The 24712-nt window shown below is 39.4% G+C and overlaps 1 protein-coding gene and 1 non-coding gene across 2 annotated transcripts in view; one reads left to right on the plus strand and one right to left on the minus strand.

Moving 5' to 3' along the window:
- Window positions 1–24712, plus strand: part of SIN3A (SIN3 transcription regulator family member A) — a 65195-nt gene that overhangs the window by 21175 nt on the left and 19308 nt on the right. Inside the window, exons 3-16 of the mRNA XM_037130984.2 lie at window positions 1084–1263; window positions 6284–6390; window positions 7071–7353; window positions 8584–8835; window positions 9386–9538; window positions 9675–9833; window positions 11564–11653; window positions 14247–14365; window positions 14897–15107; window positions 15416–15532; window positions 17932–18170; window positions 19601–19784; window positions 21187–21760; window positions 24318–24487. Of these exons, the coding sequence (XP_036986879.1) occupies window positions 1084–1263; window positions 6284–6390; window positions 7071–7353; window positions 8584–8835; window positions 9386–9538; window positions 9675–9833; window positions 11564–11653; window positions 14247–14365; window positions 14897–15107; window positions 15416–15532; window positions 17932–18170; window positions 19601–19784; window positions 21187–21760; window positions 24318–24487 (2838 nt within the window). The remainder of the gene's footprint in view (window positions 1–1083; window positions 1264–6283; window positions 6391–7070; window positions 7354–8583; window positions 8836–9385; window positions 9539–9674; window positions 9834–11563; window positions 11654–14246; window positions 14366–14896; window positions 15108–15415; window positions 15533–17931; window positions 18171–19600; window positions 19785–21186; window positions 21761–24317; window positions 24488–24712) is intronic.
- On the minus strand, window positions 18349–18455 carry LOC119038736 (U6 spliceosomal RNA). Its single transcript, XR_005080468.2, has one exon. It is a non-coding gene; the product is annotated as a U6 spliceosomal RNA (small nuclear RNA).

Consider the following 24712-nt stretch of genomic DNA (forward strand, 5'->3'; position numbering starts at 1 on the left):
TTTTAAAAATTAAATTTATTGGGGTGACATTGATTAATAAAATTACTCTAGGTTTCAAGTGTACATCTCCATACATTGTGTGCCCACTACTCAAAGTCAAATTTCTGTCACTATATATTCAGCGCCCCTTACCCTTTACTAGATTGTGAACATTTTTTAATGTTCAAATATTTGTATCTATATCAGAGCTATTTAAAATGTCCACAGACAGCTGAGGTATATAATTTCTACTAACTATATACCTATAAGTAGAAATTTAGTGTTTAGAAACTTTTATAGCAACTAGACATTGTAATTTTATTTTTTACTTATTGATTTTTTTAAATTGAGAAAAAGGAGAGAGAGCAACGTCTGCAACATCTGTTTGTTGTTCCACTTACTTAAGCATTCATTGGTTGCTTCTTATATGGGCCCTGATTAGAGATTGAACCTGCAACTTTGGTGTTCAGGGATGATGCTCTAACCAACTGAGCTAACTGGCCAGGGCCAACATTATAATTTTATATTTGTAAAATCCAATAATGAAAAATATGGGCTTATGTGTGTTTTGTTTTGTTTTTTTTAGATTTTATTTATGATTAAAGAGAGGGGAAGGGAGGGAGAGAAACATCTTTGTGAGCAAGAAACATCAATTGGTTGCCTCTTGTAAGGTGCCCCTGCTGCAACCAAACCCACAACCTTAGGTGTGTGCGCTTGACTGGGAATCAAACCAGAGGCCTTTTGCTTCATGGAACAACACCCAGCTAAGTCACACTGGTTAGGGTGGGTGTATATATTTTTTATTTCACTTTTCTGGGAATTCATTTTCATTGTATTTTATAAAAAGTAGTGGCCCACGATAGATTGGAATTTAAGGAAAAAAAAACTGGTGCTTTACTACAGAGAGCTTGAGAAGTACTGAGCTGTATAATATATGAGAAAATGCAGAGAATCTTGTTTTGAATGGACTATAGTTTATTTCACTAATTTCATCTTGTGGGAAATTTGGGTTTCTAATCATCTTTGTGTATACATGTTCTTTAGACACATTTGGAGAAAAATGCACAGCCTTGAACTTTTATGTATCTATTTTGTCCACCCCAGGTTTCAGCTGTGCCACAGGGCTCCGGTGGCAGTCATGGACCCACCATAGCAGCGGTTCATAGCAGCCATCACCACCCAACAGCTGTGCAGCCCCATGGAGGCCAGGTGGTCCAGAGTCATGCTCATCCAGCCCCTCCAGTTGCACCAGTGCAGGGACAGCAGCAATTTCAGAGGCTCAAGGTGGTGTTCAGCTCTTTTCCTTCCATCAAAGAAGTTTCTCTCATAGAAGGCAATATTGGCTTCAGTCTATTATTAGTGATATTACAACTTTTAACACACTAGACTGGGGGTTGGGTTTTACTTTGTTTTGGTTTTGAAACCTACTACGATTCCCCACTTTAACACCAGTGCCTGATCCAGAAAATACATTCAAGAATCTTTTCTGGAATTTATGAATGCATGGCACTCAGATCAGGATTGAGCGGCTTTTTGCATATGATATCAACTAAGTCTATTTTTAGGATGCCTCCTTTTGAACTCTTAGTTCTTAATTCTTACCATGGTATAAGGTTTTATTGTGCATACACATGGTTGACTACAGTCCTGTACAGTAAATGGGCCCAGTACTCTCCTATGGCTTAATCTTTTTATTTCTGTTTTTGAATAGCTGAATTGGCTGGCATCTTCAAGTCCATGTTTAGTAAAACACATGCTCCTTTTGCAGGAAGTTTGGGGAAATACTTTAATTTTGAATGAAGTGTTAGTGTTTTCATCTGTTCTGCTGAGCACGTGCCATAGGTTTTCAGTCCTTTGAAATTTGAGGCATCTGTTGAGAAGTGAAATTTGTGTGCCCAACTAACCTTCTCTCTCAGCTTGCTTGAGTATAATTTTTTAAAAGATGTAAAGCTTATATACACTCTCTTTATATAAAGCTTAAACTCAAGTGCAGGAAATAAAAATTAAGGAGCTATAAAGAGATAAGATATCAGATCTTTATTTGGTCCTATCAGCCTAATTATATCAAGTATGCAGGTAGGAATGAAAAATATACCCTTGAAGAACATATCATGTGTAGCAAATATCTCAGCCTTCTGTTTCCTTGATACTTAGTCTAGTTCTCCCTGACCCTGCCCTCCTTGCTGTGGCTTCCCAGGAACTTGTTTAATATTGGCCCAAGGAAAGTAAGTGATACGTGAATATAAAGCATACTAAAGCTGAGCTGTAGCAAAAGATTTTATATAGCAAAAGACTTTACTTTTCTATATTAGCTTAAGTAATGAGTAGACTATATTTAAGCATGGTCTTTGAAGAGTACAACTTGTCTGGCCCTGAAACTTCACTTGGGGCTCTACATTTGGGAAAATACGCATTAGCTAAATTGTTGTTTTCCTTGCAACATTTTAGTCTCTGCTTGTAGAGTGATGTCTGTGTACCAAAATGTATTATTGCTATAGAGTTAGCACTTCACCAGTCCCTGAAAATACTTTTTTTAAGTTGGTTTGATGCGATTTAATTCCATATTAAATATATTCAGCAGTTAATGTCTAATGTTGCAAAAGACCTTTATTTGTTTATTATTTATCTATCTATCTATTTATTTATTTATTAGAGAGGGGAGAAGGGAGGGAGAAAGAGAGGGAGAGAAACATCAATCTGTGGTTGCCTCATGTGGCCCCCACTGGGGACCTGGCCCACAACCCAGGCATGTGCCCTGACTGGGAATCGAACCGGCAACCCTTTGATTTGCAGCCTGTGCTCATTCCACTGACCTATACCAGCCAGGGCCAAGACTTTATAAATTTACTGTTAAACTAATAAAAATACATTTATTTCTATAGCTTTTGTCAGCCAGCTCTATCAAAGCATAGCACCTGTTTTACTCATCCTCCTCACTAGGGTATAGGTAGACTATGCTTTATCTGTTTTACCGAAACTGTAAAGGGAGCAAGAAAGGGCTTTGGAGTTGGGGTTACAGAGTGACTCACGGGTCCAGTTAGGACTTGACCCACGACTCGTGCTCTGTTCTTTTAGTTACAGGCTCTTGAATGTGATTCTTGAACACAGAAACTTGCTGCATTTTCTTTCTAATGAGAAGAGATAAAATGCTGTCTTGTGCCTTCATGTAATTTAATTCAGCATTCCCACATTGCCTGCCATTTTTAGATCAGTCTTAAAAGGCTTTATGAGCATTTGAATTCACTTCTGTAAGCCATTTATATTCCATAATTAGGAAGTGTCCAATGAGAACGTACATGTAGGTTATTTTCAAGCATCAACACTGTCTAAACTTTTTTTGTCTTTGGCATATTGACAAGGAAGATATAAATAATTTAAGGCTTTCTTGCTGTGATTTAGTTATTTATCGAATGACACCAACATAGATATTTGGCAGCACAGGTATTTAGCAAGTTCTCTTTACAGTTTGTGTTTCCTCCCCTCCCCAATAGGATCATGAACTTTAGGAGGTTAGGGACCTTAATGAGTTCCTGTTGAAGTGAGGCAGGAAAGTGCATCAGCCGAGTCTAGGGTTCTCCCCTAGTGCCTCCTTAAATGTGTAGCTCTAAATGACTTTTTTCTAAGTTGTGGTTCATAGAACTGCATACCTGCTCTTCAGGTCATGAGAGAATTTCCTTACTACTCGTATTTTTCGGTCTGTAAGATGCAGTATTCCCTGCCACCAAAAATTTGGGAGGAATAATGCCTGTTAATGCTGCTATTGAGTTCTGTTTACATTTACATTGGTGAAATTTTATGTTATTAAATATTTTACCACTTTTTCTTTTTTTTTTTTTTTTTTTTTTGGTTCAAAATTTTTTTCCTATTCTCTAAAACCTAAGGTGTGTTTATGGTTCAAAAATGCAGTGTTTTTACATTCGGGTATCTCATGTGGGTGTCAAGCTGTTTTTTTTTAAGCATAGTTGTCATTTTATCACTGCTTTTCAAATAGGGGTTCACATATGACCTGTACCTTTTCTTCTAAACGTACACACATCACATATAATTTCTTTCCTTTAGGTTTCTGTACTTTCTCTCTCTAGTAATTATATTATGCCATAGTGAGCTTGTTGGGTTTTTGTTTGTTTGGTGTTTGTTTATTTTTAAGTCCTCATTTGTCACGTGACTGTAAATGCTGTTTTCAGATATCTTCCAGAGTCTTTGTATTTTCTACAAATTTTATGAGTTTTATATTTCAGCAACTTGTCATTGATGACCAATTTCAATATGGATAGTTCTGAATATGAATTAAATAGTGTATTGAATTTCAACAGGAATCGTCATATTATTTGTAAAGAAAAACCAGCCATCTAATGAGTGGGTTAAGTCTATAATCTGTGCTTTAGTAACGCTGAAATAACTTAGTCATGATTAACTGTGGCTGTTATGGAAGTTTAGGCAACTCTTGAAATGTCATTTAATAGTTTATTTGAACATAAATATTCAATTTCACAATATCTATCACAAGAGTAGAGTTATCAAATCACATACTTATTTTTGAAACTTTTATAAACTTGATATTTTGTATACTGTATTTTACCGTGTATAATGTGCACTTTTATACCCAGATTTGGGGGGGGATAAGGATGCGCAATTATACATGGGTATAATAATAATGGGCATAATAATTCTGTGTATAATGCATACAAAACATGGGTTTGCATTATGCACAACAAAATAGATAATTTAAAATCTCAGAATATGTAGGAAACACCTTGTAGGTAATTTCCTAGGGTATCTCCTCAGTAATTAAAAATTTAATTGTTCTAAATCCAACTCACAACTTTCTAGTCCTTCAAACAGTTCCTCTTTGTGAATGCTCAAATAATTTATAATTTAGTGAAGGCTCCTTCTTCCTTATCTCTCCCATATTAGTCAGAGTCCAGTCCCTGTCACTTCTGGGCCCTAAAAAGCTTTAGAATATATTCAGTTCTCCCTGTTCTTTTGGTCAGTACTGTAAATCAGGCCATAATTGTTCACATGTGAGGCAGCCAGGCAGCCTTAGAGCATAACTGGTTTTCCTGCCTCCTTTCAATCTTGCCCTTTCATCAGTTTGTCTCAGCACTGGAGCCAAATTGAATACACTAAAATGCAGATGATGAAAATCTCAATTGCTTTCTTTTTTAAGATTTTATTTATTTATTTTTGAAGAGAGGGGGAGTACGGGAGAAAGAGAGGGAAAGAAACATTGATGTGCGCGCCATACATCAATTGGTTGCCTCTTGCATGTCCCATCTGGGAACTTGGCCTGTAATGCAGGCATGTACCCTGATTGGGAATTGAACCAGTGACCTTTCTGTTCGCAGGCCAGCACTCAATCCACTGAGCCACAACAGCCAGGGTTCAGTTGCTTTCTAACAAGTTTTAAAGGCTTTTCAGGATCATGTTCTGCTTCCTCTTCTCTATCATCTCTTACCACTTTTCCTGTCACCATTCCTCCTCTTCTCCACAAATCCTCCAGCCAAAGTAAATTGTTTGCATTTTTCCAAGGGTATGGTATGGTGTCCTGTCTAGGATTTTGCCCACGCTGTTTACTCTCTTTTTTTCAAGATTTTATTTTTAGAGTGAGGAAGGGAAGGAGAAAGAGAGGGAAGAAACATCATTGTGTGGTTGCCTCTTGCACGTCTCCTAGTGGGGACCTGGTCTGCAACCTAGGCATGTGCCCTGACTGGGAATCAAACCGGTCACCCATTGGTTTACAGGCCAGCACTCAGTCCACTGAGCCAGACCAGCCCAGGGCTACTCCAACTTTCTTCTTGGGTCTTCACTTTAGTAACTTGTATTCATCCTTATACTCAGTTTATCAATTACTTCCCAGGGAAGACTTTATGTGCTTTTTGAGTATTCAGTGATTAACCACTTATTCCACTGTGTTAGGATTCCCAGCTAGATGTGAGTGAACTTCTGTAGAGAGGGATTGTGGCTTGTCATTGACCCTTTAATACCCCATGCTGGGCCTGGTATAGCATGTTTTGGCTTTAGTAGATATTTGTGAAATGAATAAATAAGCAAGTAAGTCAATGAGATACCAATGTGTATTCTTCACTAATCATTCCCTCCAGAATTATGCAAGACAAGGCTACAGATTTTGAGTTGATTTTTATTTGAAGCTCGAGTTTTATTATTGATATCCATACTCATTTTTAATACTTCATGTGTATTTACTATATATTTCTATTTCATTTACTGCATTAATTTTATTTAGGCATAAGTCATTTGTTTTTTCATAATTTTTGTCTTACTTTCTTTTTATTACCTGCCTCAGGTGGAGGATGCACTATCCTATCTTGACCAGGTGAAGCTGCAGTTTGGTAGTCAGCCTCAGGTCTACAATGATTTCCTTGACATCATGAAGGAATTTAAATCACAAAGGTAAAAGATATATGTGGCTGTACTCAAGCTTTGTGCTTGGAATGTTGATGGGGGTGGGGCAGGTGGAGAGCTTATTCTACTCTCCTGAAAGATAATGGATGTCTCCTTTTGGGGGTTTGATTTTCAGGTGTATGCTTTAATTTTATGTAGAGATTTGTTGATGAAAATTATAGGCCGTAGATCTTTGTTTTCTCCCTACTGGTACATTTTTCTTAACTAAAGTTCTCTTAGGACTTCACCTCAATCAATGGAGGTAGACTGAAATGATCAGGCTACTTACTCTTTGACTTAAGATACACTAATATTCCAGCATGGTTCACTACTATAAGAGAATAGCTAACTAATCTGAACAATATAGATACATGATTTGTACTGGTGTATCACAGGTTGGATCTTTCATGGACATTGAAGCTTTAGGTTTATCTGAGTATCTGCACGATAGGACTGTTACCATGAATATATATTCTGTTCAAAGTTGTGACCAAATCTCTCCAAATATGAAGTAAATGTCTTTGAAGTTTCAGATTTCTTTGTATGTTCTTAATTTTGTAATAAGCAGATTGATTTTTATTCGTTTTCCTTTTAGAGAATGTAATGTGAAACTGTTTTCTTACTAAAGTGTTTTTCAATCTTGCCACTTTAATTTTTGTTTTTGTTTTTGTTTTTGTTTTTTTAATCAGCATTGACACTCCAGGAGTGATAAGTCGTGTATCCCAGCTGTTCAAAGGCCACCCAGACCTGATTATGGGCTTCAATACCTTCTTGCCCCCTGGCTACAAGATTGAGGTGCAAACCAATGACATGGTGAATGTGACAACTCCTGGCCAGGTTCATCAGATTCCCACCCATGGCATCCAGCCCCAGCCTCAACCACCACCCCAGCATCCTTCCCAGCCTTCAGCCCAGTCAGCTCCAGCTCCTGCCCAGCCAGCTCCTCAGCCACCACCTGCCAAAGTCAACAAGGTGAGCACTTGGAAAATTTTACATCACATGAAATGCATGTCTAGAAAGCACCCTCCTTTGACGTTTCCCCTTTAGGCAAGACTAGATATATATATATGTTACAGTGATTTCATCAGAGAAGGGGCAGTAGTCAAATCTTTATAAAATGGTTCACATGTACATACCACATGTTTAGATGTCTGTTTAAATCAAGACATCAACAACCTATAAGGACTCTTCCTGTTCCCAACTTCTGCTTATTGAACCCCAAGAGCATCCCAGTAGGCAGCAGTTTTGCTTGTGTAGTGGTACTTTGACAGCACAGGCAGAAATGATCATCTTATGATCATACTATGCTCCTGCCTGCATGATCATCACCTCACAGAAGTTACTCCGTGTACCAGATTAGGTTATATCAAGCTAAGCAGACGATCCTGTTGATGACAGTGATAATAATGATCATGGATGTTCTTGGTCTAGAACTGTACTGTCTAATAACAGTAGCCACTAGCCACATATACCTATATTTAAATTTAAATTAATTAAAATAAGTATTGTGTCCCCTAATTCTTACTGGGAATGAACCACTTTTTCAGTTGCACTCACTACTTTCAAGTGCTCATTAGCCTCATGTGGCTAATTTTGGTATTGTCCAGGACAGTGTAAATAAAGAACATTTCCATCATTTCAGAGAGTTCTGTAGGACTAAGCTGGCATAGGAGACTTTGACGCAGAGGTGCTGTAACACTGAAGTGTCTTTTTTGACACTGAAGACACAGCATGTGTAGAATGAAGTTTTTTTCCATTGTATTTGCACCTGTTGACCTAGTGTGCTTAAAATTGCATATAAAAAGTTCTTCCAGCCCTGGCTGGTGTAGCTCAGTAGATTGAGCACGGGCCTGCAAACCAAAAGATCGCGGTTCGATTCCCAGTCAGGGCACATGCCTGGGTTGCAGGCCAGTTCCCAGCAGGGGTCACATGAGAAGTAACCATACATTGGGGAAAGAAAAAAGTTCTTCCCTATTTCTACTTTTAAGACTGTATTTAGAAATTTGAGACTGAAATATTTGATTTAGAATTGTGCGCCCTGTGCACTTCTCACCCCTGCCCAATGTGATTTGAATTGGACTGAAATGGCCTGGCCAGCATGAATACATAGGTTAATCAGACACCTTCTCTTTCATTTGAACGTTTTTTCCTGTGTCAAACCATTTGTGTTCCTGAGGAGAATAAAGATTTTTTTCTTTTTAGCCTTCCCAACTACAAGCACATACTCCCGCCAGCCAGCAGACCCCCCCACTCCCACCATATGCATCCCCACGCTCTCCACCTGTCCAACCTCATACACCAGTGACAATCTCGTTGGGAACGGCCCCATCCTTGCAGAACAATCAGCCTGTGGAGTTTAATCATGCCATCAACTATGTTAATAAGATCAAGAACAGGTTCCAGGGCCAACCAGACATCTACAAAGCATTCCTGGAGATCTTGCACACATATCAGGTAAGAGAATTGCCCTTCCAATTTGTCTTAACCAGGTCACCCTCTGAAGACATCTAGTCCAAGAAGTTAAATAAATATTATTGTGTCCCCTAATTCTTACTGAAAATAAACCACTTAGAAACGGTAATAATGTATTTATAAAGCATTGATTGCCTGCTTTAATTGTCTTATAGCAGGTAGTTAAGATTTTAAAGATACTGCCCTGTGAAATAAATAGTTATTTCTGTGTGAAGTTTAGAGGATGACCTGTGTCATAAAGTTAATCTACAATAGGAGAAATTTTTCTAATCTGTTTTATCAATTAATAGTAGTCCCCTGCACGTTCACATATTAACTGCCCTAGTTTTAAAAGGAATTGTCAGCCACCATCTTCTACTTCTTTTTCAAAGCTTATAGTCAAAACAGTTTCTAAGATTATAGACTTTGTTCTTAAAGGCAGCCCAAGTAGATAACACAGAGTTCCTATCATACATTTCAAAAAATATGCAAAAGTGATTCATTCAAGACAGTGCTTCTTCAATATGATCTCTTCCCATTTGCAATTTATCAGAAGGAGCAGCGAAATGCCAAGGAAGCTGGAGGAAACTACACTCCAGCATTGACTGAGCAGGAGGTTTATGCTCAGGTGGCGCGTCTTTTTAAAAATCAGGAAGATCTGTTGTCAGAATTTGGACAGTTTTTGCCAGACGCCAACAGCTCTGTGGTAAGTTTTATTTAGAAGAACTATGCCATTTAGAATTATCTTAGATGAGTTAGGAAGCTGGAATCAGAAAATCACTTTTTTCTAAATGATACTTGCTTTGATGAGAACATTAATCTCTTTCATATGTCTTAATTAGCTTTTAAGCAAAACAACTGCGGAGAAGGTTGATTCTGTGAGAAATGACCATGGAGGAACTGTGAAGAAGCCCCAACTGAACAACAAGCCACAGAGGCCCAGCCAGAATGGCTGCCAGATCCGGAGGCATTCTGGGACAGGAACCACCCCTCCGGTGAAGGTACGGATGAGTAGCAGCTGCTCATTTTGGACTTTCAGGAGCAAGTGTAGTGGACGGGTACTCTAGGGTTGGTCCTGTGTTCTTAGCCTATACATGTAGACATTGGATCCTGGATTTTCGGAGTGAGGGTACATGTCACAGAAACTCAGTGCAAAGCTTCTTATCTGGCTTTGCAAAAGAAGGTTAGAATACCACTCATGACTCAGATCACTGTGCTTTTTTGAGTTTTTATTGGTTTTTCTCTATATTTTATCTTTCTCTACTGATAGGTGTCATCTGTTTTTTGTTTTCTGCTAAGAGTTTCTGAGACATTAATTTTTTCCTTCTGATTTGATGCCTTAATCCTGCCTTGTGCTAAGAAAGATTATTAAGCTTGATAATTGTTTCAGATACAAGTCAGTGATCTCTGAGGTTCTTCTGTGAGTAAAGTGCCTGTGCTTTATGAGATCTATTTCATCTAGAGACCTCTCCTGCCCCAGGTCCTTTTTTGGTTTGCCTGATATTATCTGTATCCTGTTAATCTCCCAAGTTGTAGCAGAAGGAGGTCTTAAACTACTGTTAGTGACTTGTCACAGCAATGCTGATCTGCCTGCAGAAAGCTGGTCCTGCTCCCTCCCTCTTTATCAGGGAGAGGGGTAGGTATAGGGACTGAGTGTTGCTTCAGTAGATTTTAAAGCAGTACATAACATGGAAGAGAGGTGTGTTTGCAGAGCTTTGTTAAAGAATAAAAGCTAGTAGAATTTCTAATAGTAAGAGATGACTGGTGATTAAGCAAATAACTACAAAGACTGACATGTTAGGTGTTGATACTTTTGAAAGACTCTTTTTTAGTGTTTGTAATGGTTTCTCTTTCTAAAGCAAGTTGAACACAGTGATAGTTTCTCCTTCTTCAATAAAAAGTATTATTTATAAGGATAGCAATCATCGGGTCAGCAGATTTGCTCCACTCATCAGTTGGTCTTCTCCTGCACATGATTAACCGCAGGTGGAAACACTACATTGGGGATTGGAATTCCCTCCCTACTTTCTGCTCAGGCAACGTGAGCAGTGGCTATGGCTCCTCAGCAAGTAAACTCTGGGGTGGCAAAGGTAAATGTGCTGCTTCTCCCAAAGTTTGTGTTTCTTCACAGATAGTTGAGATGTTGCTTTTTAAAAGTCAGTTCTTGCCTGACAGTTATGTTAGGACCTGTTTGTTCCCTTTGAAAGAACAGTCTTAAATTGGTCTGCGTGGATATCACTGAAAGATAGTTTATTCCTTCTGTTAGGAAAATATGCTATGCTCTTTCCATGAATTTTTAAATTGAACTATAATTAAAAGTTAAAGATTGATTTCTGTCCATTCTAGGTAATACACTCCAGCTCTTTTTGCAAACAGTCTCTTCTGCCTCCACAGCTAGGAACACAAGGCAATGACATTATGTTCCAAATAAAGTTCCTTCTGGCCCATGGAAAAAGTAAAGATACTAATTCTGTGACAACTTGTAGAGAGGATATTTGGGTAGTAGAATGATCTGTGAACTTCTGCAGTAAAAAAACTGACAGGCAAGCTGAAGGAGAGGAGACAGGTGGAAATCTTGTAGGCTATACAATGAGTCAGTGACTTAAATTTTCTCACTTGTTGCAAATTATTAATCAGCAGTGGTTAACAAGGAGATCATTTGGACACATGAAAATAATAGAGGAACTCACCCTTTGAATCTTAACATGTTTGTGTTTTTCCTTTATTGTAGAAGAAACCCAAACTGCTCAGCCTAAAGGATTCTTCTATGGCAGACGCCAGCAAGCATGGTGTAGGAACTGAATCATTATTTTTTGATAAGGTGAGTAAATGAATGAATTAGATTTAATATCATCGATTATGCCAAAAGAAAATCACTCCATCCCCAAGAAGATTTTTTTCTTTAGAGGCATCAAGCTGATTAGGACTTTCTGCTATTTAATGTGGTTTCCGAGAGAAATGATAGCATTGTCTGCTTTGGTTTTGTGAAATAGTTTGCAGCAAAATACAGCATTTTCTATGGTGGAAAATAGCTTTAACAAAATGCATAATATTAAAAACTCTCAAAAGGTGTTTGGAGTTCCCTTTTGCAGGTGTCCGAGTCTGTACAGTGGAAAGTGGGGAGTATCAGTGCACTAGTTGTTGAAGACTTAAAATGACTTGTAATCTTATGATTGCTTATAATACTTGCAGTATCATACACAGGATTCCTTGGGATTCTGATTTAGTTGTATGTTGCCAGCGCTCTCCAGGTGATTCTGATGAGCAGCCTGAGGTGGTGATCACTAGTATAAACAGTGTTTTAGGGTGTGTTAGTTTGACCTTTTTCCTCTGTCTGACTTCTTCACTGGAGGCAACTTGATGATTAGCAGGCTACTTTCATCAAAGTTGCTGGCAACTGCCAGGCTTCTCACTGGCAGAAGCCAGCTCGGGTTGATCTGTTGGTGGTTTACACAGTCTTGCAATTTGGGGTTTTTGCAAAAGTACAAATGATTTAGTGTTTCCATGATTGGTGCTTCTTGATCTCTTTTTAGCCTGCTGTGCCTGTGTGAGCTGTTCTGCAAAATAATTGAGCCCTTGGCTCTGACTTAAATCATTTCTGAGGGCTGCTTAATGCTTTTAAGGCAAATGGTCACAATCAGCCTGGAAAATGGCAAGGAAAGGGTGGGATTGGGAAGTTAAATAAGTTTAGTTTGTAAAGAACTGTGGTATTTTAGCCCTGGCTGGTGTAGCTCAGTGGATTGAGCGCGGGCCTGCAAACCAGACAATCGAGGTTCGATTCCCAGTCAGGGCACATACCTGGGTTGCAGGCCGGTTCCCTGCAGGCCAGTTCCCAGCAGGGGATGCATGAAAGGCAACCATACATTGATGTTTCTCTCCCTCTCTCCTTCCCTTCCCCTCTAAAGATAAATAAATAAAAATTTAAAAAAAAAAGAACTGTGGTATTTTGTTGTTGTTTTTGAGTATTTCTCTTTTAGGAATACATACTGAATTAGGAATAGATGAAATAATCTGGAATTCAGTTTAAAATTCATTGGTGGGGAAATGGGCATAGATGAAACCAAATTTACTGTATGTTGATCATTAAGACTGGGTGAGAATGTGGGGTTCATTTGACTATTCTGTGTATGTTTAAAGGCTAATAAAAGTTAGAGTAAATATGGTGTATTGTACAACAGTGAAGTGCTCTTTTATTTTTGGCTTTGAAAGTACATATATTCCATATAGCATCTACTAATTAGGAGTTATAAAAAGTAAATGGGAGCCTGGAGAAGGGGTTCTTGATAAAGCACATGGTCTGTGATCGTCTGCTAAAGGACTACAATGCTAAGTATTTACTACTGAAATTGAAACTTCAGTTTGTTCATCTAGCCAAGCTAGTTTTCCTTTGTCTATGCCATTGAACATTCTTAGGTTTTTGGATATTAAAATGATCAATATAAATGGAAGGAGGAAAAGAAGCAGAGGGCACAAGTATCTTATTTTAAAAGGTCATTATATAAGATTACCAGAGTTTGAAAACAGTGTTGATAAGATTCTTGCTGTAAACATCTGTTAGAGGAGGAAACAAAAGCTTCAGTAACTGATTTGGATTTGGAGAATTTTGATCATGTGAGGAGGTGAATGTCTTATTTTAGGATCTCATTTAAAAAAATTTTTGTTATGGAAAATTTTAAACATAGATGAAATTAAAGAGAACAGTTAAACTGTCTCCTCACGTATCTGTCATCATCCAGCTGCAAGCCAGGGTACTTCTTTCTTTCATGTGTGCTCTCATTCACCACAGACAGATCACACATACTGAATTACTTCATTCATAGATATTTTTACTAAGTTTCCTTTTTAAAAAAAATTTTTATCCTCACCTGAGGACATTTTTTCATTGCTTTTTTTAGAGAGAGGAAGGGAGAGAGAGAAGCATTGATGCAAGAAACAAGCATCGATTGGTTGCCTTCCATTTGCGCCTGGTCCGGGGATCAAACCGGTAACTTAGGCATGTCACTGACACAACCTTTTCAGCCACGGGATGACTCTGAGCCACACTGGCCAGGGCTGTTTTCTTTTAAAATAATTTTTTTTTCAAACATAATCATGATCACATCTGAAAACACTAACATTAATTTGTTATTGTTATCAGATAACTTCAAATTTCCCTAATCATTTAAAAGTGCTTCAGGATCACTCTGACTGGTGTGGTTCAGTTGGTTGGGTATCATCCCACAAAGCAAAAGATCGCTGGTTTAATCCTCAGTATCAAAGTTTCTCTCCCTCTCTTTCTCCCTCCCTTCCCCTCTCTCTAAAAATAAATAAATAAAATCTTTTTAAAAAACTAAATCTTTAAAACAAAAATAATAAAGTGATCCGGATATCTTCATTCCCTGATTGACCATTTTCCCTCTGGTTCTCTCCACAAGGTCCGAAAGGCTCTGCGTAGTGCAGAGGCCTATGAGAATTTCCTGCGCTGCCTTGTTATCTTCAACCAGGAGGTTATCTCTCGGGCTGAGCTCGTGCAGTTAGTCTCTCCTTTCCTGGGGTAAGTAGAGTTGAGGGTGCTTAGTCCTGATATATGATATGGAAATGAAATAAAACTTAGTTTATGAGAGTATACGATAGGAAAAATTAGTTTGATTGTGGTGGGTTAGTTGGTTCGAAAAAGTCTGTCAGTGACGGAGTCTTCTGGGAAGTCTTCTATTTCAACTGTAAAGATGAAACAATAGGGCATCCCCTGAGCAGTGTTGGGTGTTTATAAAGACCAGTCTGTTCAGGTTCTAGAATCTCAACTATATTTGACAACCTAAGAATGATCTGAATATCGAAGCAATATTCTTCTTGATCAGAAGAATGGCTGATTTTGTCTGATTTCAGTGCACTCTTCCATCACCATCCTAACTGACCTTAGAACCCTACAAGAAAAGGGGAAACCAAATGCTCACAAGCAGTAATTGCCAGTGGAATTTGTCCCTGATAGCAGAATTCTGACCCAACACCAAATAGTGGTAGCCATACCTCAGGATAAGTACATCATGCTTCTACTTGCTCACTAGTTTTTGGTTCGATTTTTCAGGAAATTCCCTGAGTTGTTTAATTGGTTTAAAAACTTTCTGGGCTATAAGGAGTCTGTACATTTGGAAACCTTTCCGAAGGAACGAGCCACAGAAGGCATTGCCATGGAGATAGATTATGCCTCTTGTAAACGATTGGGTTCCAGCTATCGAGCCCTCCCAAAGAGTTACCAGCAGCCCAAGTGCACAGGACGGACTCCTCTCTGTAAAGAGGTAAGGCCTTCCCCAGAAAGGAGCAACACCAAATCTTTAACTTTCTCTAGAAGGAAATGGTCTGCAGGGGTCAAGAATTTACATCATTGAGGAAATCAAGATCTTTTTCTGTCTTTTTTCTAAAGAAAATGTTTTATACTTATTTCAGAACCTTTTCCTTAATCTAGTATCATTTGTAAACTTGCTAAATGTGAAGCTTGTAATGTTAAATGTTCTTCCTTTCCCTAGAGTTTTGTCTTTTTATTGAGAATGCTTAATCACCAGAAAGTTTGTTACACTTTTTGTTTCAATTTTTCTTTTACCTGAAGGTTTTAAATGATACCTGGGTTTCCTTTCCTTCCTGGTCTGAGGACTCCACCTTTGTTAGTTCCAAGAAAACTCAGTATGAAGAACATATCTATCGTTGTGAAGACGAACGCTTTGAGGTACAAACACCTTCATCATTTGAAGTTTGGGGACATGGGAAATGCTAAATAAGATATCTTAAACACCTATCTGTGAGGGTCGGCTTTTAAGACAGAACAGTTGGACATTCATGTTCTTTTGTGGTAGATGCTTACTGTACTTACCATGCTTTAAGAGTTTTTTAAATATGCTATTAATATTTTTATGGCAAATGTGACTTATCTAGGCCACATTAACCTTAACTGAAATTACCCATTGGTAGCCGAATAATTGGATTTTTAATTCCATTTTAAAGGTTATTATGTATTGCATGGTAAATAAACTTAGTACTGTAGTAAGGCCTACTGGGCTTTCTTGAAGCTGCTTGAAGTTATTTTAAAGTATATTGTTATTCTTAGGTGAAATCAACTCTCCTGTGAGAACTGGTATTCTTTCATATTTCTGATGTTGATGTGGTACCTTTTGAAAGAAAGTTAAAGTAGGAACTTTATTTTAAAGTGGTTGGGAAGTAGCTTGAGTGAATAAATGAGCTGGTACAGCCCCTATGCCAGGAGTGGGAGTGCTGAAAATGGGTTCTGAATCCCCCGTGTTCACTGATATTTTCTACAAGAAAAGGGCATGTTGAAAGTATCTAAAGAGGTAAAACTACATGTATCCTATTTAATGTATTTGTTATATCAAACCGACTGGCTCTGCTTGTCTTATGGATGGGTGGTGATACCTTGCTCTTTGTTAACTTACATTGATTTAGCCCTCTGCCAGTTACTCCACACTCATTCCAGCTGTCTTGGGCATGTTGTAAGTGAAGAACTATGTTACTTGGCCATCTCTGCCCCAGGGTTAATGAAGAGCTTCAGCTATTTGCAGAAAAGTAAATCATGATAGATGTTAACTACCATGGAAAATTTTATCAGACTAAAAAAAGCATTGCTTATGTATGTTTAGTAAGGTTAGATGAGTTAGCAGAGATTGACATCCTTTTTTGATGGGATGTTACTGTTCTCAGCTGGTACGCATGCAAACGAGAGGACAACATGCTCCTTTTTCCATTTGAGATTATAGCGATAAAAGCGACAGAAGTGTTGTCTGTGTGTATGTGTTTAGGCTTGGGTGAGATGGGCTAGTTTGAAGGAGCATACCTTTAGAAAAACTCTTTATCAGTACAGTGGTTTGTTTCCAAGGAACATTCTTTTATATATCAGAATAGGTGAGTGATCCTAGAATATAGACAATCCCCAAATCCTGGTGGCTTGAAGAAGCAGATTTATTCCTTGATCTTGCTACACGTACATTGGTATCTAACAGGGGATTCTGCTCCTCAGAATTACTTGGAAGCCCAAGCTGCCAGTCACTGGCAGGAAGAAGACAGCTCTGGAAGTAATACACATTACTCTGACCCACCTGTTCACAATTCATTTGCCAGAACTAGTTACAAACATCGTCCTATCTAATCACAAGGAGCCAGGATGTTCAATACATCTTTTGTCCAAAATTGGGGTTGGGGGAACCAGAAATATTTGACAAAATACCACAGTCCCAAAACTAGAAAACTTAGGGAAACTTCTACAGACATTTGTTCATAGGCCCTTGACACTACTTGTACTTTTTTACTTTGTTTTCTGTTTCTCATGTAGAGATTCTTATGTGAGGGCTACAAAAAAAGGTAACTCAGTTAAAAAAAAAAAAACTGCCTTGTAAATACTACCCCCCCCCAATAAAACTTGGTGTGTGTTCAAAAAAAAAAGGTAACTCAAAGGCTGCCAGTCATATCCTTAATCAGGTCAAACTAGGCCCTTGCCAGAAAATAAGTGCCAGGAGTTCAGGAAGGATTTAAATGGGTCTCCACATATGCAACATTGAAGTTGTTAAGGAATGATATGTGAACAAGGCCATTAAATATTTAAATATTTCAAGTTACCCTGAAATTTTTTTCTTGTAAGACTGAGAATTATCTTGAATTGTCTCTTTGGGATTGTTTGTTTGTTTGGGGGGGGTTGGGGTTTTTGTTGTTGTTGTTTGTAACATCTTAGCAGTTCAGGAAAGTTCAGGGAATAGTGTTTGTAAGGTTGCTTCCTTTTAGGGCCTTCTAATCTGGGGTTAGTAGTCCTAAACCAAGCACACTGGCGGTGGCAGAAGTAATGACTACCACTTATTGGTCATTTATTGAATTTTGGTATGTGCTAGGCATTGCACAACCATTCATGTGAATTATATCATTTGATCAAGAAAATCACCTTATGAGAGTAGGTACTATTATCCCTAATTTACTGGTGAGAAAAGAGTCTTCTGTGACTATTGCGGCAGAGCCAGGACTCCCTTCCAGGGAATTTGATATCTCACCTTAATACTCCTGGCTTACTATTCTATTCTGGTTTGGGTCCTGAGCACACTTTGTCTTTTTTTTTTTTCTTCCCCTCAGCTTGATGTAGTTTTAGAGACCAATCTGGCAACAATCCGGGTTTTGGAAGCAATACAGAAGAAGCTCTCCCGCCTGTCTGCTGAGGAACAAGCCAAGTTTCGCTTGGACAACACCCTTGGGGGCACGTCAGAAGTCATCCATCGGAAAGCACTCCAGAGGATATATGCTGACAAAGCAGCTGACATCATTGATGGTCTGAGGAAGAACCCCTCCATTGCCGTCCCCATTGTCCTTAAAAGGTATCTGAGCAAATGTGCCCTTTGTGCTCTTGTGTGCTTCAGGATGTCCCATTAAATAAAACTTCTTTTTGACTATGGTATCTCCATTTCTCCCCAATCTGGTTGTCAGAAATCAGGTACAGCTTGGGATAGTGAGGCTTCTTTTTTATATATATATATATTGAGTAAATTATATATATAAAATATATAATGCTTCACACATTTGCATGTTATTCTCACTCGAGGGTCCTCCTACTCTTTTCTGTGTCATTCCAGTTTTAGTGTATGTACTGCTGAAGCGAGCATGCTGGCGGAGGTTCTTGATGGGGTTCTGTGTAACCAGCAATAGAGAGGACAAACCTTGAAAGGCCATAGTGGATTGCTCTGTGTTTGAGGCCATGCTTTAAGTATAGAAAAGAACAAAGAAGAAAACCACCATCCATCTTCCCTGGTGTTCAATACTAACCATTGTAACATCTTTGATTTTTTAAGAAGAGTCACCCTTTGCCTTTGTAAAATTAATATGCATTATTTAAAAAGACTTAGGTGGTGATTTTTACAAGAATTTCTTATTCTTTCTCCTAATAAGCTTTCTGCGTGAGTTGCAAAGGGGCTTTTGTGCCCATCTGTGATCAGGCATCAAGGAGAGGCTCGAATCGGGGCTGAGCCCCAGGTTCCTCCAAGTCCACAGCACTCTGGACCAGTGTGAATCCCAGCTAAGAGCTTGGTGCTCACTCAGTATCTATCACCTGGTGAAAAGGAATTCTTGTCTGCTGCACAGATGCTCCAGTTTTAGTGTTCCCCTCGAGTCTTCTCCTCAAATGCTACCACAGGTTATTTCTCTTTTTGCCAGTAGCATTTAACTTTTGGCTTTGAGATATTCAGTTCCTGTGTTAGTTTTTATTTTACTCTCCTCTCCTCATCTGGAGGGTCAGTTGTTCTCATCAGAACTTCCCAAACTGTCTAAAACATTACTGTACAGGCGCTCTACTCTTGGACTTTTGCATTTACTTTAGCATAGTAAACATTCTTAGAGGTTCTGTAACAAACAAATTTGTTTAACTTTGTTTTGGCTGGCCAAGGATGAGAACTCCTTCTTTTAAGGCTATTCCATGGACTGCTGTTTAAGAAAAAACTATTCTAGGTAGGATTTCTGACTTTGGGACAAATTCCTTTCTCAAATCTTGAATGAGTAATTTTCTCATGTAACGGAATTAAAGACTTCGCTTATTTATTAAGCCATCAAAAATTTTGACAGGCATATTATACATCTTTTTGACTTTTGAAATAAATGTGACTTCTGACTCCTGTATTTCACTGGTAAGGAAAGTACAGCATGTACTTGGCTATATACTAGCCTGTCTAAGGCTAGTGCAGCAAAGCCAGGATTCCAGTCCAGAGAGATTGATTCCCCACCTTGTTGTTTCCACCCCACTTCCACACCCTACTAGGTTGAAGATGAAAGAGGAAGAATGGCGAGAAGCTCAGAGGGGCTTTAACAAAGTTTGGAGAGAGCAAAATGAGAAATACTACTTGAAGTCTCTGGACCACCAGGGCATCAACTTTAAACAGAACGACACCAAGGTTCTGAGGTCTAAGAGCTTACTCAACGAGATTGAGAGTATCTATGATGAGGTGAGCTGGAGGTCTCTACCCCTGAGAGAGGTCTCCAATCTTTGTATTCCATATAGCTTTGATTCCTGGAAATGAGCATTGTTATATGAAAGCTAGACCCTCTTAAGACTTGTTGATTCTTGCTTTGTAATTGTCATAGGGTTCTATTCCTGATTCTACCATTTTAACTCTAAACCTCACCTTTTACCCTGTCTGTTGTGGCTCAGTAGGTTGGGTGTCATCCCACAAACCAAAGCGTTGCTGGTTTGGGGGGGTTTCTTTAAAAGATTTTATTTATTTATTTTTAGACAGAGGGGAAGGGGAGCAGAAAGAGAGGGAGGGAAACATCAGTGTGTGATTGCCATTTGAAAGCACCCCACTGGGGACCTGGCCTGCCACCTAGGCAAGTGCCCTGACTGGGAATCAAACTGGCAACCCTTTGGTTCACAGGCTGACACTCAATCCACTGAGCCACACCAGCCAGGGGCAAGGGTTGCTGGTTTGATTCCTCATCCGGGCACATGACTGGATCACAGGCCAGGTCCCCAGTTGCAGGTGTTGAGAGGCAACTGATAGGGGTTTTTATGCCTCTTTTTCTCCCTCCCTTCCCTTCTAAATTAAATAAATAAAGTTTTTAAAAGTAAAATAAATTTCACCTTTGTACCTGAGCTGTCTTACTGGTTTCCCAGTTTACCCTCCTGCTTTTAGTTGACAACACCACCTCTCTCCCCATTCACTTCTCTCAAGCAGTACATTGTATTCATTAGTCTGTCTCAGCTTCCCACCAGTGAACCCTCTCACTGATCCCCAGACTCTTTCTTATCCTTTATTCAGCATACTTATAAGGATCATATGTAGTACAGGAAATAGGATACAGAGTTGAATAAGAAAGTAGTCCTGCTTCTTTGACCTCATAGTCTTAAGTGATGGATAGACATATAAATGCAATGTGGGTGAGAATTTCTAGAAGCAGTGTGACGTTGAATTTTACAAAACATTTTATTGTGAAAATGTCAAAATACACACAAAAGGGGGAGCGTAGTAAAATGAGCTCTTGCATAAACTTAATCATCCCTATTTTGCCAATGTTGTTACATCTAACACCTTCATTCCCATTCCCAGAAGTACTTTAAAGTGAATCCTAGACCTCATGTTGTATCCTCCATAAATACTAATTTAGAATTTTAGAAGATGGTCCAAATTCTATCCTGTTGTTTCCTGTAAGTCTTCAAAATCTAGAAGGTACCAACATTTTCCTCTCAAACTACATATTCCACATTACTTTATTGTTTCTGGAAGTTTTGGGTTGGAAAGTACTAGCCACTATGGTTAATAATTGAATGTGCTGATGGTGTTGTCTTGTAGGTCTGTTTGTCGTTGCCATGGATATGACACTTACTACTTTGTGTCTCTCTCCTGGTAGAGGCAAGAGCAGGCTACGGAAGAAAATGCTGGTGTTCCTGCCGGCCCACACCTCTCACTGGCCTATGAAGACAAGCAGATCCTGGAGGATGCTGCTGCCTTGATTATCCACCATGTGAAGAGGCAGGCAGGCATTCAGAAGGAGGACAAGTACAAAATCAAGCAGATCATGTATCACTTCATTCCAGATCTGCTCTTTGCTCAGAGGGGTGATCTCTCAGATGTAGAAGAGGAGGAAGAAGAAGAGATGGATGTAGATGAAGCCACGGGGGCGACTAAGAAGCACAATGGTGTTGGGGGCAGTCCCCCTAAGTCCAAGCTACTGTTTAGTAACACAACAGCACAGAAGCTAAGAGGGATGGATGAAGTGTACAACCTCTTCTATGTTAATAACAACTGGTACATCTTTATGCGACTGCACCAGATTCTCTGCTTGAGGCTTCTGCGGATTTGCTCCCAAGCAGAAAGGCAGATTGAAGAAGAAAACCGAGAAAGGGAGTGGGAGCGGGAAGTGCTGGGCATAAAACGAGACAAGAGCGACAGCCCTGCCATCCAGCTCCGTCTCAAAGAACCTAGTGAGTGCTAGAACTGCTGGTTTACAGAAGATGTGTTCACAGAGGATGTGGGCTTGGTGAATTTGGGATGGGACCTAGTTAGACTTGGGATTATTTCCTTTTATAGGTGGAGCACAGGCAGGCCTCAGGGGGGAGTTCAAGGCTTCATTCTGTAGCTTACTGGTTGTGTGACCTTACTTAAACTCTGCATCTGTTTCTCTGAAAAATAGAGGTGCTACTTGTTACTTGTGGGGTTGTTTAGAGAATTGAAGAAAATATGCAAACCACCCTGTGTAGTGCTTCAATCATGGATACTGAATGGCTAGTACTATGGACACCAGAGAAGAGAGTATCAGTTGCCATCAGTTTCCCAAATACCAGATCTCTGGGTTAATGCAAAGTGTTTTAAAGGACAGAGGTCAGAAATGACATAGTTGGTTCCACTCCGTGACATAACTGCATTCCTAATTGTTCATACCTAAGAAAGATGCGGGTTCATACCTAAGAAAGAAGGGCGGGACTTCTCTTTAACCAGAGGTGGGGTTCATGGCTCATTCTAATAACTAGAGAGGCAATTGGAAAGGAGATTAGATCTCAAGAGATGATGGTGTGAGATGAGACAGCAGAATAGTCAGAAAAAGAATGAAGTTAGAATTCAGGAAAAGGAAAATAAGGGTTAAGGAAGCAATCATGTGCTTTAAGTAATTCTGTGCCACCTACTTCTAGATAACCATTCAGTTCATAAATTAAGTACCTGAGCTGTGAGCCAAAAACTTTTTCATGAAGTCTTCTTTCTGTGCTTTTGAGGAAATAGCCAATCTGTGGAGCAAATTACCTTTCTTTAAAAAAAAAAAGGAAAAGAAAAAGACCTGTTAACTGATGTAAGAAGCCCATGTCTGGCCCTAGCTAGCCTTCAGTCTGTTGAAGAGCTAATGACCCTGGGAATTAATTCTAAAAATCTTTCTCTCAAACTAGGATTAATACAGATAGACAAGTTTTGGACCTCAGTGTGATGATTCTATGCGCTTAAGTAGAAATAAGAGAAAATGGCCCAATACTGGCTTCACCACAGACTTACCTTGGTTTGAGGCTTACATAGATTGGTTTTGAGTGACAGGGTCAGTCTTATCAGTCATAGTTTGTTGCACTAATAGCTTTATTCTGACAACTGTATTTTTTTTTCAAAGATTTTACGTATTATTTTCAGAGAGGGGAAGGGAGTGAGAAACATCAGTGTACGAGAGAAACATTGACTGGTTGCCCTTTGCACTACCTAGCCCTTAAATCAGGCATGTGCCCTGAGTAGGAATCAAACCAGCAACCTTTCAGTTAACAGGCCGGTGCCCAGTCCATTGAGCCACACCAGCCAGTGCAGAACAGGGTTTTTTTGTTTTTTTGTTTTTTGTGTGTGTGTGTGTGTATGTGTGTGTGTTTGTTGTACCAGGACAGCTCATGCCTGTGCTGTGGCTCTGAATAAGGTGATACTGTGATGAAACTCAAGCCAGCTGCTGCTTCTAACTAGTAATTTGTCCTGTTTTATCTGTCTTAAATGAGTTTCACACCACAGATAAACAGAAATAGAGTCAGCTTTTGCTCTTACAGCCTTTTTGCCCCTGTATAGACTTATAAACTGGTAACAAGTGTCAGTAACAAAAAAGTTTTATCATTTTAGTGTGCTTTTTATTGAAGTGCAACACACACTGAAAAGTACACAAATCTGAATTTGTATGGCTCAGTGAAATTTTACAAAGTGAACACACCTATGTAACCAGTACCTGGATCAAGAAAAACACAACCAGTAGCCCCCTCATGCCACTGTCAGATAGATCTTTGTGTTTTTGAGTCTTATATAAATAAATGGTCTTACAATGGTCTTATTTTAGTAAACTGTAGGCAGTCCTTTCACCATTCTGTGCACTCTGCTAGTTGCCAGCGTCTCCGTAACAACTCATAAGGTTCCAGCTGGTGGCAGAAGTGATTCATGTGCAGCTACAGATCACTTTGAGCAATTTCTGGAGTACAGCATTGAGAATTCACTTTTAAACAAAAGGACTTTGACCAATGCAGATGACTTCATTATCCATAGAGGACTTAATTTGCTCACCTTTTCTCTGTTCTTGAGGTTTCCCAGTGCTGAAGTGTTACTCTCTGCCTTTTCTCACCTGTTCCTCTGTTTCCTGGAAGTAGCTTTGTGAGCATGTGAAGAATGCTCTTTGCAGGCAGGGAGAGTGGGTTTCCCTCAGCAGGGAAGCCAACAACTTTTTGAAGAAGCCTCTTTCCTGAGGTATTTTGCTCTTTATCATGCAGAGCCCAGCCTACCTGTCAGTAAGTGTCTTTCTGGCATGGTCTATGGTAGAAGCTGCTGGTATATTGTAGAGTCATTGTCCTCTGATAGACAGCACTGCTGATTGTAACCTTCTGTCATATTGGGTCTCTGCAGACTGAGGGGCATGTCCCATGTATGTAGGGTTTGCTCTTTCAGTGCTCCTTAGGCCAGCTGTGGGACCTGCCCTGCCTACTCCTGATTTTTTCCTAGCAGGGTCAGGGTAAGGCCTCATCTGTCCCATCTCTCCCACAGTGGATGTTGATGTAGAGGATTATTATCCAGCTTTCCTCGATATGGTGCGGAGCCTGCTGGATGGCAATATCGACTCATCACAGTATGAAGATTCACTGCGAGAGATGTTCACCATTCATGCCTACATCGCCTTCACCATGGACAAGCTCATCCAGAGCATCGTCAGACAGGTGAGGGCGGGTGAGGGAAGATGTCCTCACCTAAAGATGGGCCAGGCACAGAGCATACTTATAACAATGCTTATGTATGAATGCTTCTGTAGAGAGGAGGGGAAGTAAATGTGCAGTGAGATGTCTCTTGTTAACAAAAATGGCAGCATTTCAGCACGTAATTGACTCCTCCGCTTTGCCCGGTGTCTCTCACAGTTGGGTGAGACTGCCTTAGACCTGGTGTTC

The sequence above is a fragment of the Artibeus jamaicensis genome, unplaced genomic scaffold, assembly GCF_021234435.1.
Source record: "Artibeus jamaicensis isolate MK-2021 breed Jamaican fruit bat unplaced genomic scaffold, CSHL_Jam_final scaffold_286, whole genome shotgun sequence".
Classification (NCBI taxonomy): Eukaryota; Metazoa; Chordata; class Mammalia; order Chiroptera; family Phyllostomidae; genus Artibeus; species Artibeus jamaicensis.